Source organism: Momordica charantia (assembly GCF_013281855.1).
Source record: "Momordica charantia cultivar OHB3-1 chromosome 5 unlocalized genomic scaffold, Mcharantia_2.0 BLBB01000005.1, whole genome shotgun sequence".
NCBI lineage: Eukaryota > Viridiplantae > Streptophyta > Magnoliopsida > Cucurbitales > Cucurbitaceae > Momordica > Momordica charantia.
Window position 1 is genome coordinate 12,711,563 of NW_028275163.1, and position 14,589 is coordinate 12,726,151.

Here is a 14,589-nt window from a genome sequence, read left to right on the forward strand (position 1 = left end):
TCTAAAATTTTGAAAAGAGATTTTAATTAAAACTTAATTAAACTTTTGGAAATTTAATTTTTCCTCTTGGATTTTATTTTGGGTTGTTGTGAGTTTATTTTAATTACTGGAGTGTTTTCTTTAGGATTTTCGCTTCGGGCCTTAGATTTATTTGTTTTACTTTTGTTTTAGTTGAAGATCGTTGAGTTTATATTGTTTCAAAGTAGAATTTTAGTTTCTTCAAACCCATGGGCCTTCTATTAATTTGGGAATTGGGCTTTTAGTGTAAAAACAAAGAAATTCAAAAGGAAAACAAGTCAAACCCTAGCCATCTCTTTCTCCCCCTTTTCCCTTTCTTGTTGCAGCCGCCGCACCTCTCTTCCCTTCTTCCTGTTCAGATCCGACGGACTCCTCCGACGAGTAGATGGCGACGGAGCACGTAGATCCGGCGATGCAAGCTTCATCCACGGCCATTTTGTCCCCCCCAAGAGCAGCGACGGCAGATCTTGAACCCACGAGCTTTAGTTTTTGGCGTGCGGCGGTATTTCCCGAACAACATAGCTCTCCGGCGTCGGTCGGTTCTATCAACGGTAGCGTCTTGCGAGTGTTGTGTCGGGTGGTGGAGTCGGGTTTTACAACTCTGATCCGTGCCGTTGGGTCCTCCACGAACTGGATCCAGCTTCTTCCCTCTTCATTTTCTGCGGCACTTCCGGTGAGACCACGGCAGCAGCGACCTCACCCAGGCTGCGACAGTGATGGCGGTGCAGCGATCCTTTAGGAGTGGCGGCGGTACAGCGGTGTGCCTCGTGGATTTCGGTGGCCCGAGCTCAGATCCGGCATTGGTACGGTGTTCCAGCGACTGTCCCCAGCGGTGCACGACAGACAGAGGAGTTTTGGTTCGTCCTCTGGCCTCGACAGCCCCGAACAGTCCGGATTCGTGAAACCCAGCGAATTTGGTGACGTTTTCCGGCCTTCCAGTGACGTTCGACGTTGACCCATACCCAAATGAAGCTCAGTTCGTGATACCCACCCTTCTACGAAGGTCGATTTGCAGTACCCATCACATTTCGACATCGGACCAGCAAGCTCAAGCATTTTCGAACTCCATTTTGAAGTACCGAGCTTTTTCCACTTTGACCCAGTTTTAACCCAATTGATTTTAGGGAACCATTTGGTGGAAGTTAGTAAGTAATGACTCACTTAGACCCGTTGTTGGATTTGATTTATGTGTTTATGTTTGGACTCTAACTCAAGCTTGTATCTATGTTTTTAGGAAGTTTTCGGCGGAGCTTAGGAGAGTTAGGTTCTTTGTTGGTAAGTAGTTCTTACTTGGGGGATGTTTGTTGATTGAATATGTATGAATTGTGTGGTGCTTTCGGTGTGTTCATTATTTATTAATATGTAAGTTAATAGGTGTTATTGAGATGCTTTCGTGCTTAACTTTGCTATAGTTGAATATCTCATGTATTTAGAGTTTGTTGGGCATCATTTGAGGACTTCTAGTTGTTATTGTTGGGTTGCATCCTTGTTGTTTCTTTTGTTCCTTTCCTTTTACAAATTAGGAATATATCTTGTGCCATGATTATTGGATGTGCCTTGAAAGTTGCTGCTCGGTATGGTTGGAAGTGATTAAGCTTTGATGTTTGAAAGCATGTCTTGGGATTGAAAATGCACGTGATAGTTTTATGTTATTTAGTTTATGTTTGCTTAGTTGGAAGCTACAGGATTATCTTCTTGTTTTGTACGACGAAGAGCATGTTGGATAATTGTGTTTTGAAGAGATGTGTGAATGGCTTGTCGATGGATTTGAAAGATTGGAATTGGTGGCCTATCGAGTAATGAAAATGTAACTCTTGTTTATGGTTGTTTATGTGCCTGAGTAATGTTGCATGTCTGTCGGTGACAATAGTGGAAATTTTGTATTGTTGAGCTGCCGAGATCTGATGTGGAATGATGTATGTTGCAGGGAATGCTCGTTAAAGTGGACTTATTGTGGAGATGTTGTTGTTTGAATTTTGCATAAGATGTTTGGCGTGTCTGATGTGTTTATTTGTGTCTAGCTAACTGGCGTTTTGTTGAACGCACGCACTAAGCGTGGTAACAATTATATAGATGCAAGCGCACACCTGTCAGAGTAATATAAAATGGATGGACTATCCAAGTATCGATCCTCAAGGACTTCTAAATAATTTCCAAACTCTAAAGTTTTAAAGAATAGTGAATGTTGAAATGAGTGATTCTTGTAAAATGGGAAGTGTTCACAAATAATTGTTTTGGATTTGGGATTTGGACTTATAATGATAAAACCTAGCCCGAATTACTTCAAGTTAGCCAACAAAGAATCAAGGATATGCTAAGGACGATATGCATTTTACTTTAGGAACCAACGACTACGCTTTTCACTTCACTTATGTCTAAGCAAGTTCAAAGTCCTAAGACATTCCCGAATATGTCTATTATGAGAGATATCTTAGTTTTAGGATGGAAATAGTCGCAACCTCGGGTTAAGGTCCTATGTCTAGGCTACTTAAGCGGAACCCTTATGTCTAAGGCGCTCCTCTCCTCGGTTTAACCACTCAACAATGCAAATAAGCAATCTTTTCAGTATTGACTTGTTAAGACTTACAGTGGCCTTCTCTAAATCCTAACTTTTTGGGAAAACATGTTGAGCAATGAATGGAAAGCAAAAACACTACTTCTTAGCAACCCTTATTAGAAATAAAAGACTAACTATCCATAGCCGGGCTAGAGACGAGAATTTAGAAAGACATATTGAAGAAAATACAGCAAGTAAAATGGTTGAAATTGAAATGCATGTGTGAAAACCAAAAGTTAACTAACGGAGAGTTTAGCTCGGGATTGAGAGCTTCGCCCTTCTCTTTCAAGCAATGGGGAGTGTCACGTGCTCTTTCCTCCAAAAACACAACTCTCTTAACTAAAAATAAAGTAAAGGCAAAGGGGAGATAAGCAAAATGCTGGATTTTTATATATTTGAATAAGTAGAAAATAACTAAGTACAAATGGAAACAAAACAAAGCTCAATAAAGGAATGTAAAGTGCTCGGGATTTAAAAACCAAAAGCAACTCAAATGTACTTAGAAAGCAACAAAGAAACACTAAAAATGATCAAGAGAAGGAAGCAAGGCTTGATGAATTTGGCGGAGAAGCTGCTGGAATTTATAGTTGTGCAGAATTGGTTAGGTAGGTCCGAAAACGATGGTGAATCACCCATTTCCAACTCTTTTGACTGACCAAATCGTGCTCAAACTGATAGTGGAACACTTCTTCTACACGTATGCATCGGTCGGAACCACCAAAACGCATTGGAAGACGCGTTTCATTAAGGGCAAAGTTGGAAGAAAACCAGTTTTTCTGCAGGCTTCCCAGGCGCCTGACGCCTCCCATGTAGGTATTTCCGACTTTTTGCTTCTTTTGATTAATTTCCACTCCCAAATGGTCCTAAAACATCATAAATATAATATAAGCGAACCACAAACCATAATATATGAATTTTGCATGAATTGGAACTCAAACGACCGAGAAAAATCCGAAACAAAGCTAAAGCATAGTAAAAACAGCATCTAAAACCTTCTTTTTACGCATGTAAACAAGCGTAATCACACCCCCAAACTTAACTTTTTGCTTGTCCTCAAGCAAAACTTAGCAACTTTAATCAGCTTTCTAACACATGGACAAGGTAGAGCAAAAGCAACCGATATGTTCAATCATAAATTGTCTCAGGGAAAAGATGTCAAAGCCTACCATTCTATTGCCTTTGTAAGCTTAGTCACTATAAACCAAGTTTGAAATGATAAAAACTTTCTCTTTCAAAATTCTTTTTCCTTTCAAAAACAGAAAACGTTTTCAAATACCCCTAAGGAATCTGCACACTCCCTTCTTACATTAAGACTTTTACATCTGAAAGACCGGCTACTAGCCCCTGAGGTTTCCACACACTAACATCGGTTTCAACCACAGCTACTCGTAGAAAGACTTTGAAACTAACAGCTAGGTCATAAGATGACGACAATGAGAAACACGAAGCCACTTATCACCATCCTTACTGCTATTTTCAAAGTCAACACCCAACCTAAAACTAAATGGGTGTCTACAGTAGGACTCGGAAATCATAAATACATTTTCTTTAACTCTCATTGTTTTTACCACTCTTTTCTTTCTAACACAAGTCTTTTCCCCACTCTTATTTTCTCTCAACAAGACTCTTTTTACTCTTGTGCAACTTTTTTTTTTTTAAGCTAAGTGCTTTTCAACACTTTCTTTTTGTAATAGCATCTGTTTTTCCAACTAACTCTTTTTCAAAAGAAAATAGCATGAGTTTTCAAATATAAATAACACTTTATCTTTCTGAAACAACGACTGTCCCCCCCAAACTTAAGAGATACAGTGTCCTCACTGGGAAAAGACTTTTGCATCTGATGAAAAAGGCTGAACAGTAAAAAGGACAAAGACTTTCTATATAGGGGCAAAGAAACAGCTTAAAGTTTGTAAAGATCAAAAAGACATAAAAGAAAATGAGTTTATCACAGAAACGAAGGAAATAGCTCAAAGCTTAGTCAGGCATAGAACAGAAAACTCAACAATCTCTTATAATCATCATCGACATGAAATCACATGCACAGCACAGATGCTTCAAAATAGGCATGTGAAAAGCTAAACTAAGGTTAAGTGAAGGCATACTTTAAGTGATCAGAAGATAAACGATACTAATTTATACATGCTTCAACTGAGCTCGAAACATAATCAATACAAAAAACATGCATAGTGATGATAAAATATGCAAACTACGTCATTAACCAAAAGAGTAATACACAAAAAAAAAATAGCAAAGAAAGAACCTCCCCTTCATGAAGTCGGAGGTTGTGGACTAGGATCAGTGTCGGTACTGGAAGATGGATGACCAAGGATAGCAGCTAGCGCTAGAGGCCATGAAGGTAAAACCGCAAAATCCAATGAAGTCCTCAAGTTGTAGATATGTTGCGCGACTTCTCGAACATGATCTCGCAGTTGTTGGTTCTCCTCTCGAAGACGACGGATCTCCGATGTAGGAGACATCCCAGTACCTTCCCTTCTTTGTAGCGCATGGGCGATAATTCTCCTAATATTCTTCTCTTCCACAATTGGGGCATCTCTCTTAATTTGATCCTCAGGGAGCTACACACCTTGTCGCAAGCATAAAGAAGTGACCAAACGTGGGTGATAAAGCTTACCACGTGTCCGGTGGGCACACTCATGGATACTGGTATTGATCAATTCTCCATAATTCACATCTATGCCCTTTAGCATGGCATAAACCAGCAGTGCCCTATCCTGAGTGACATGCTCATCATGCTCCGTTGGCAGAATTCTGTTTTTGACTATGTATAACCATCCTGCAGCTGCTAGGGAAACATCCTCGGGTTTAGACGTACCTTGCCATGAGTAGTCAAATCCCAAGTGGTAGAGGGCTTCCCAACACATTCCAGAGCCTCATCAAGCTGTGCTAGAGTCGGAGTCACTAACATCTTATTGCCCACAGCATCTCTGATATTCTCAATGTTGAAGGTGTAGTTGATCTGAGTGGCATCAAACCGTATTTCCTTCCCGCGCACTATGGCTATATGTGACTGGGGATGGACAGCAGCATAGAACTCTCTTACTAACTCCAAAGCCTCACATTGTATGGGCTGAATGAGTGGTCTCCATTCTTTGTCTCTAGCGGTCTCCCTCCAATCATCAGGCACATCTCTTAGAGTGAGATCGAATCCCAATTCTGTCATAATCTTACGGGATTTCATTAATGAAGTTCGAGTGGCTAAATTTGCCGCGTTCCATTTCGTCTCGACCTCCTCTCCCTCGGACAAGTCCAGTTCGATTGTATCAACTGGCCTAGGTGCAACTACCTTCTTCTTAGCTTCAGCTGCTTTAGCTTTCGCAGCTCTCGTTTTAGGATCATTCATGGGCACTGTCGGCTTCTTAGCCTGAACTGCATGACGTTTTGAACTCGTTTTCTCCTGCCTCTTGTATTGGAACATTTCCCTTATCGTCTGCGTGTCCTCAGGATCTTCTTCGCTGGTAGGTTCTTGCGTACTATTCTCCCCAACCTTGGATCTACATGTATCACACCCAAGCGGGTTAACTGTATTAGAAGGAATAGTGTGAGCATTCCTTACCCTTAGTAGAGTGGCCATCGGTGTGACATACTCATCCGTTGTCAACGGAGTAGATCCAGCTGCCCCAGTAGGCAACTCTTGGTGACTACAAAATGCTCCTTTTGTAGGTGTATCCAATGGGGAAGGTTCCTGAGTATTTGTTCTCACCACTTCGTTGTCGGTATCCTCTGTTTCCGGCATATTTGAACAATTGCCTCAGGAAACGAGTAGAAAATTGTCATTACCATCTCCCGGTGTAATAATCAATGGAGATGAATAAAACTGCTCCTCATCCCTGTTCTCCATAGACGAATCCTTAGGCGTCAGACGCCTACTACTCCCATCTTCCTCAATTTCTGGATCCGTCATCACCTCCTTGCCCTTCCTCTTTTGCCCTATCGACACCCCGGGCTCTAGCCTCTGGCTATGACTCTTCTCTTGCTCTCCTCCATGCTCAACTCCTGCATCCATTGGCATATTGGTTGGGTTTGCATCCTAGGAGGCTCTAAGGGTTTTAGGTGTCCCATGTTGAAGGTACTCAATATGTTAGGGTTCAATTGTGGTGCTTGAGGTCCTCTTTCTAGGAATGGAAGTTGAGGTGGTGGGGGAACCCTAGGTGAAATCATCCCATAATTGGCTGGAGGTACCCAATGACCCATTCCATAATAAGGTGGAAGGCTAGGAAATAGAGTAGATGGGTTTGGCATTCCATAAGGATGAACACTAGCTGGAATTTGCATTTGGGACAAGGGAAGATGATAGGAAGGAACCAGGTTAAACATAAACGGTTGGTATGTACCCGGATTGATCATTGGAGGAAGTTGTTGAGGATTTTCAGCCCTAAACTTACTGTTTTGAGGTATATTAAGGGTGGGTAGTTGCTGAAAATTAACATTACCATGTGGGCTCATTATAGGATGTTGTGTAGGAGCTTGGGATGGAGGACATTCAAATGTTTGAAGCAGGTTTCCTCCCCTAACAGCAGCTAGCCTAGAATCTGGAACCATGTGGTGTTGGAAGTTCTCCAATGGTGGAAAGGGAATGCTTGTGGCATTTGGAGCTTGAGTAGAAGAGGTAGGAAGTGAAGCATGTTGAGAAGAAAAAGCCATAGATGTAAGCAAAGGCTGGAAATTTCTTCTTCTTTTTGATGGTGGCTGAAAATCGAAAACAAGGGTGATGAAGGGAGTGGGTTTTGCCGAAAAAATAAGGGGAAGAAGAGAGTTGTGTGGCTTTTGGTGGAATTGTAAAGCTTAGGCAATGGGTCTATTTAAAGCTTTCCCCAAACTAACTCCTAAATGGAAAGGGATTGAGATTTAAGTTCAACTAGCTTTCCTAAACCTAAAAGGAAAAAATAAGATTGAATTCCAAATAGGATTAGGGAAACAAGAATTGAAGTATTTTTGGGTTTAAGGAGAGATTTGAAACTTAAATCACAAAGGATTAATGTTTGACCCGAAATAAAACCCATAAAAATCGAAAAATGAAACCCAAATCACGAAGGAAAAAGAAATTCGAAATACTGGATTGAAGAAAAAAAAACAGAGCAGGCGCCAGGCGCCTTCGTGATTTTTATTTTTCCCAAAGGGCAGGCGCCTGCGTAATTCTTTTTTTTTTTCAACGTTTTCTTTTTTTTTCTTTTTTTCTTTCTTTCTTTCTTTTTTTTTTCAACGTTTTCAAAAACAATCTCTTAATAAGGAAAACTTTATAATTAAACAAAAAGAATATACAAGATACAAAGACTTCCTTCCTTTACTTTTGTTCTTTCAAAAATGGATAAGAAGGAAAAACATTTTTCGCAAACATTTACTGACCTGAAAGTTGAATATAGGTTTTTCCTCTATCCACTGGTTCTCCAAAATACGGCTTAAGTCTCTGCCCATTTACTTTAAAAATACTTCTCTTAGAATCAACTAGATCCATTGCCCCATATGGGTAAACTTTAAAAATTTTAAAGGGACCAGACCATCTAGACTTAAGTTTCCCAGGAAAAAGTTTCAACCTAGAATTGAATAACAGAACCAGATCACCTTCTTGAAGATTGTTCGGCCGAAGATGCCTATCATGCCACTGTTTAGTTTTTTCCTTAAACAACTTAGCATTCTCATAAGAAAATTGTCTGTGTTCTTCTAATTCCAACAATTGTAACTTCCTCGCTTCACCTGCAGCCGACAAATCAAAATTTAATTTCTTAGTAGCCCAAAATGCTTTATATTCTAGCTCAAGAGGCAAATGACATGCTTTTCCAAAAACTAGCCTATAGGGGGACATGCCGAGGGGAGTCATAAATGTTGTCCTATATGCCCAAAGTGAATCATCAAGCTTAAAAGACCAATCCCTACGGTTAAGATTTACAGTTTTTTCTAAAATGTTTTTTATCTCTCTATTAGATATTTCGACTAACCCATTCGACTGAGGATGATATGCTGTTGCAACCCTATGACGCACATTGTATTTAGTCAGCAACTTTTGCATAGACCTATTCACAAAATGAGCCCCCCCATCGCTTATCAGACAACGCGGGGTTCCATAACGCGTAAAAATGTGCTTTTGCAGAAAACGAATGACAACTTTAGAATCATTGGTAGCAGTTGCAATGGCTTCTATCCATTTCGAAACATAATCTACTGCTAACAATATATAAAGCTTACCATTAGAAGATGGAAATGGACCCATAAAATTTATACCCCACACATCAAATATTTCAATCTCAAGGATCGGGGTTTGAGGCATTTCGTGGCGTTTAGATATATTACCTGTCCTTTGGCATTTGTCACAAACCTGGGCAAACTTATGTACATCTTTGAACAGAGTGGGCCAAAAGAACCCACTTTGCAAAACTTTGGCTGCGGTTTTGTGTGCTGCAAAATGTCCTCCATATGGAGACATATGACAAGCGTCTAATATCGCCTCGTGCTCTTCTTCTGCTACACACCTGCGTAAGATATTGTCAGGTCCTAGCTTATATAAAAAAGGTTCATCCCAACGATAAAATCGAACTTCATTTAGAAATTTCTTTACCTTTTGCTTGTTGAACTCATAAGAACTATTCGACTTACCAAATAATTTGCTATATCGGCATACCACGGAACTGAATCAACTCGCAAGAATTGCTCGTCAATAAACTGTTCACGTATAACAGTTCCATCATCACAGAGCGGGGATTCCAATCTAGACAGGTGATCAGCAACTTGGTTTTCAGTACCCTTCATGTCCCTAACATCAATATCAAACTCTTGAAGTAACAAAATCCACCGTATCAAACGTGGTTTCGCATCTTTTTTAGCAAATAAATATTTTAAAGCAGAATGGTCAGTAAAAACAATGACTTTTGTGCCTATTAAGTAAGACCTAAACTTATCAAAGGCGAACACAACTGCTAACAGTTCCTTTTCAGTAGTAGTGTAGTTGAGTTGTGCACCGGTCAGAGTCTTACTAGCATAATACACAGGATGCAAGATCTTGTTTTTACGTTGTCCTAACATAGCTCCTATTGCATAATCACTGGCATCACACATGAGCTCGAAAGGTAAATCCCAATTAGGTTCAATAATTATAGGGGCTGAACTTAAAGCAATTTTCAACATTTCAAATGATTTTAAACAGTCATCATCAAAAACAAATGGTCTATCATGTTCTAACAATTGACACAAGGGTTTAGAAATTTTAGCAAAGTCTTTTATAAAGCGGCGGTAAAATCCCCCATGCCCTAAAAAACTTCTAATCCCTTTAACATTTGTGGGAGGAGGTAGCTTTGAAATGATGTCTATCTTAGCGTGGTCTACCTCTATTCCTTGCTTGGAAATTTTGTGACCCAAAACAATACCCTCTTGTACCATGAAATGACACTTCTCCCAATTTAGGACTAGGTCTGTTTGTTCACATCTTTCCAAGACTCTCTCCAAATTAACTAAACATGCATTAAAAGAATTTCCAAAAACAGAAAAGTCATCCATAAAAACTTCTTGAATATTTTCTACCATGTCAGAGAAGATGGCCATCATACACCTCTGAAAAGTCGCGGGTGCATTGCATAGTCCAAAGGGCATTCGCCTGAAAGCGAACGTACCATACGGACACGTAAATGTTGTCTTCTCCTGGTCTTCTGGAGCAATAGTAATTTGATTATAACCTGAATATCCATCTAAGAAATAATAGAAATCCTTACCTGCCAGACGGTCGAGCATCTGGTCAATAAACGGTAGAGGAAAATGGTATTTCTTCATTACCTTGTTGAGTTTGCGATAGTCAATGCAAACTCTCCACCCACTCACAGTTCGGGTTGAGATGAGCTCATCCTCCTTGTTGGCCACCACGGTTATACCCCCTTTCTTTGGTACACACTGTACTAGGCTTACCCAGCTGCTGTCGGATATTGGGTATATAACACCAGCGTCAAGCCATTTAAGAATTTCTTTCCTTACAACCTCTTTCATCTTCGAGATCAACCGCCTTTTGAGTCTCAATAGAGTTCTTAGCATCTTCTTCCAATAGAATTTTGTGCATGCAAAAGGCCGGGCTTATCCCTCGGATATCTGCTATCGTCCATCCAATGGCCTTTTTATGCTTCTCCAAAATCTGCAATAAAGAATATTCATTAGTAGGTGATAAATTGGAAGCTATAATAACTGGTAAAGTGTCATTATCCCCTAGATACGCATATTTCAAATGCGACGGCAATGGCTTCTGCTCCAAAGTGGGTGGTTCCACTATGGACGGAAGTAACGACTTGCATTCTTCTTTTTGTATTTTTTCAACAGGATCGGTCACATCTTCCGGTCCTTCTGCTATCTTATCAAGCTCTTCTTCAATCTCTGTAACTAACAAGTTATAAAACTCATCAAACATAACAGGATTCAAGCTATTTATAGCAGAGCACTCTTCAAAATCTCCTAGTAATTTCATGGCGTCTAGAACGTTAAATTTAACTTCTTCATTATTTACCCTCATTGTAATTTCTCCCTTCCTCACATTAAAAGCTGTATCCCCAGTGGCTAGAAATGGTCTTCCCAAAATAATGGGAACGTCTAAGTCCGCCTCGCAATCTAGGATGATAAAGTCCGCAGGGAAAATGAATTTGTCCACCTGGACTAAAACATCTTCTATCTTTCCCTCAGGTCTTATGATAGATCTATCTGCTAGTTGGAGGGTAACCGTAGTAGGTCTAGCTTCTCCTATGCCTAAAGATTTGAAAACTGATAATGGCATAAGATTAATGCTAGCGCCTAGATCACATAATGCCTTGCCTAAGTTTTTTCCTCCTATGGAACATGGAAGGGTAAAACTGCCAGGATCGTTACACTTCATGGGTAGCGGGCTGCCTACAGCTTCACTACATTTTGTCATGGCTACCAGTTCATGCTCTCCTATCTTTTTCTTCCTAGAAACTATATCTTTCAAAAACTTAGCATAATTTGGCATCTGTTCTAGAGCATCCACTAATGGTAGATTTATATGCAATTGTTTTAAAATATCTAAAAATTTTCTAAACTGGGAATCATTATTTTTCTTAACTAATCTTTGTGGAAACGGGGGAGTAGGGGTAAAAGAAGGTTGTACCTATGGAGGAACACTCGGGGTGTCCTCATTACCTTTTCTAATATTTTCTTTTTCTGGTGTTGTTGGATTTTCTGGTATCTTTACAGTTGGTTCAGTGGACGGAATCTGTACATCTGTTGTTGGCATTGTTGGTCCATCATATGCCAGTCCACTCATAAGGGTGACAGCTTTGCACTGTTATTTCCCTTCTCGTGTTGGTAATTCAGTACGGCCTGGAAAAGAACCTTGTGGTCTATTCTTCAATTCATTGGCGAGCTGTCCCAATTGGGTCTCGAAATTCCTCATTGATGATGCTTGGGATTGTGTCACTGCGTCGGTTCGGGCCATGTACTCCTTCATCATATTCTCAAGATTTGAGTTGTTATTTTGAACTGGTGGAGTCTGTGTTCTCTGATTGTACTGCTGTTGCGGCGGCGGGATGTATTGCTGTGTAGGTGGAACATAGGGCTGCTTGTTCTGCTGGCTCTGCCCTTGATTAAAACCGCTCGAACCTCCTTGACCTCCCCATGAGAAATTAGGGTGGTGCCTCCAACCTGGGTTGTAGGTGTTCGAATATGGGTTAAAGTTCCTATTGTTCCCATGTCCTACATAAAAAGCGGAAGCAGGGTTATGTGGACAATTATCATAAATATGGTTTTCAATGCAAAATGAACAAATGAGATCGTTGACTTGGCAAACAGGGGCAGGAGTGCAATAATCCGACTGCACAGGTTGTATCGGCGTGGCTAATGGATTTTTTATTCCCAACGCCATCTCTTTTAGCCTCTGGTTCATTGTAACCATCTCTTTTTGCATCGAGGTCGCAATGTCCAGAGCCAAAACTCCAGCTGGATCTTGCTTCTTTGGTGCTGCCCTAGATTTTTGCGAACACCATAGTTCGTTGTGTGAAGCTAAGTCATTTAGGATGTCGACTATCTCGTTGAATGTCTTCTTTGTAAAGGCTCCGTTGGCAGCATTGTTTAGCATCATCTTAGTAGGATGATCTAAACCTCTAAAGAAATGTTCTATCTGGATGCATGCCGGCAAGCCATGGTTCGGACATTTCCTGATTAGTTCTTTAAATCTTTCCCACGCCTCGTGAACAGGTTCACGATCATACTGTCTAAAAGAGATGATCTCCTCTCTAATACCAGCGTGGCGAGTAGGTGGGAAGAATTTTGTTAAGAACTTCTCCACTAACGACCCCCATGTGGTGATGGATCCCGGTGGAAATGCATTGAGCCATGCTCTAGCTTGGCCCTTCAAAGAAAATGGAAAAAGTCTTAGTCTAAGAGCATCGTCTGTTATACCAGGTAATCGAAATGCATTTACAATTTGAATGAATGATTTTAGATGATCATGTGGATCCTCATGTTCCTGCCCTCCAAAATGTCCAATTGTCTGCAACATTTGGAACATCATTGGTTTAAGCTCGAAGTTTACGTGGGCTAGAATAGGGTTGACTATCCCTGAAACAAAGTTCTGAAAAGCCGTGGCGGCATATTCTCGCATTGCCACGTCTCTGTTGTCCGCCATCTGGATATGGTTGAATTCATCATTTCTTGCGTGATCCCTCATATTACCGTTAACAGCAGGTGGATCAACCGGATCACGAGGTGGAATATCTGCCATTGATATGCTCGTACTCTCTACCTCACTTTCAGGACTGATTTCACCTTCTCTCTCTTTTTGCTTTTCTAGTTGTTTTCGTAGTCTTTGCTCTCGAGTTTTTCGAAGGGTCCGCTCAATCTCAGTGTCAAGGGGTAGAAGAAAAGATCTTGTGCTCATGCACTTTAACTTACCCTTGTGAGATAAACGACCAAAAATATAGAACAAAAACGGTGGATGGAAATTACACCCAACAACAATTCACAAAAATAAAAACTAAAAGAATTTGAAAATAATTTTAAAACTAAAGTCCCCGGCAACGGCGCCAAAAACTTGACTGGCGTTTGGCTGAACGCACGCACTAAGCGTGGTAACAATTATATAGATGCAAGCGCACACCTGTCAGAGTAATATAAAATGGATGGAGTATCCAAGTATCGATTCTCAAGGACTTCTAAATAATTTCCAAACTTTAAAGTTTTAAAGAATAGTGAATGTTGAAATGAGTGATTCTTGTAAAATGGGAAGTGGTCACAAATAATGGTTTTGGATTTGGGATTTGGACTTATAATGATAAAACCTAGCCCGAATTACTTCAAGTTAGCCAACAAAGAATCAAGGATATGCTAAGGACGATATGCATTTTACTTTAGGAACCAACGACTACGCTTTTCACTTGACTTATGTCTAAGCAAGTTCAAAGTCCTAAGACATTCCCTAATATGTTTATTATGAGAGATATCTTAGTTTTAGGATGGAAATAGTCGCAACCTCGGGTTAAGGTCCTATGTCTAGGCTACTTAAGCGGAACCCTTATGTCTAAGGCGCTCATCTCCTCGGTTTAACCACTCAACAATGCAAAGAAGCAACCTTTTCAGTATTGACTTGTTAAGACTTACAGTGGCCTTCTCTAAATCCTAAATTTTTGGGCAAACATGTTGAGCAATGAATGGAAAGCAAAAGCACTACTTCTTAGCAACCCTTATTAGAAATAAAAGACTAACTATCCATAACCGGGCTAGAGACAGGAATATAGAAAGACATATTGAAGAAAATACAACAAGTAAAATGGTTGAAATTGAAATGCATGTGTGAAAAAGAAAAGTTAACTAACGGAGAGTTTAGCTCGGGATTGAGAGCTTCGCCCTTCTCTTTCAAGCAAGGGGGAGTGTCACGTGCTCTTTCCTCCAAAAACACAACTCTCTTAACTAAAAATAAAGTAAAGGCAAAGGGGAGATAAGCAAAATGCTGGATTTTTATATATTTGAATAAGTAGAAAATAACTAAGTACAAATGGAAACAAAACAAAGCTCAATAA

At 40.2% G+C, this 14,589-nt stretch overlaps 1 protein-coding gene and 1 non-coding gene across 2 annotated transcripts; one reads left to right on the top strand and one right to left on the bottom strand.

The window, feature by feature from the left end:
- Positions 1–753: 753 nt before the first annotated feature.
- Positions 754–14,282, bottom strand: LOC148211345 (uncharacterized). The gene is made up of 6 exons (XM_088124393.1): positions 14,276–14,282; positions 10,720–10,945; positions 10,011–10,271; positions 9,386–9,440; positions 8,430–9,023; positions 754–1,110 (listed from the first exon to the last, which is right to left on the bottom strand). The coding sequence occupies exons 1-6, from the start codon at positions 14,280–14,282 to the stop codon at positions 754–756; spliced, it is 1,500 nt and encodes a 499-aa protein (XP_087980519.1).
- Positions 12,709–12,815, top strand: LOC148211346 (small nucleolar RNA R71). Its single transcript, XR_015791115.1, has one exon. It is a non-coding gene; the product is annotated as a small nucleolar RNA R71 (small nucleolar RNA).
- Positions 14,283–14,589: the final 307 nt, after the last annotated feature.

Excerpts from the sequence above, each read along its gene's own strand:
- LOC148211345 (XM_088124393.1), bottom strand. Across the intron at positions 9,441-10,010 it reads TTGGAGAGAGTCTTGGAAAG|TGACCATTCTGCTTTAAAAT; the intron begins ATGTGAACAAAC and ends CATTGTTTTTAC. Across the intron at positions 1,111-8,429 it reads AGCTTGATGATTCACTTTGG|TGGAAAAAGCTCGGTACTTC; the intron begins GCATATAGGACA and ends ACTGGGTCAAAG.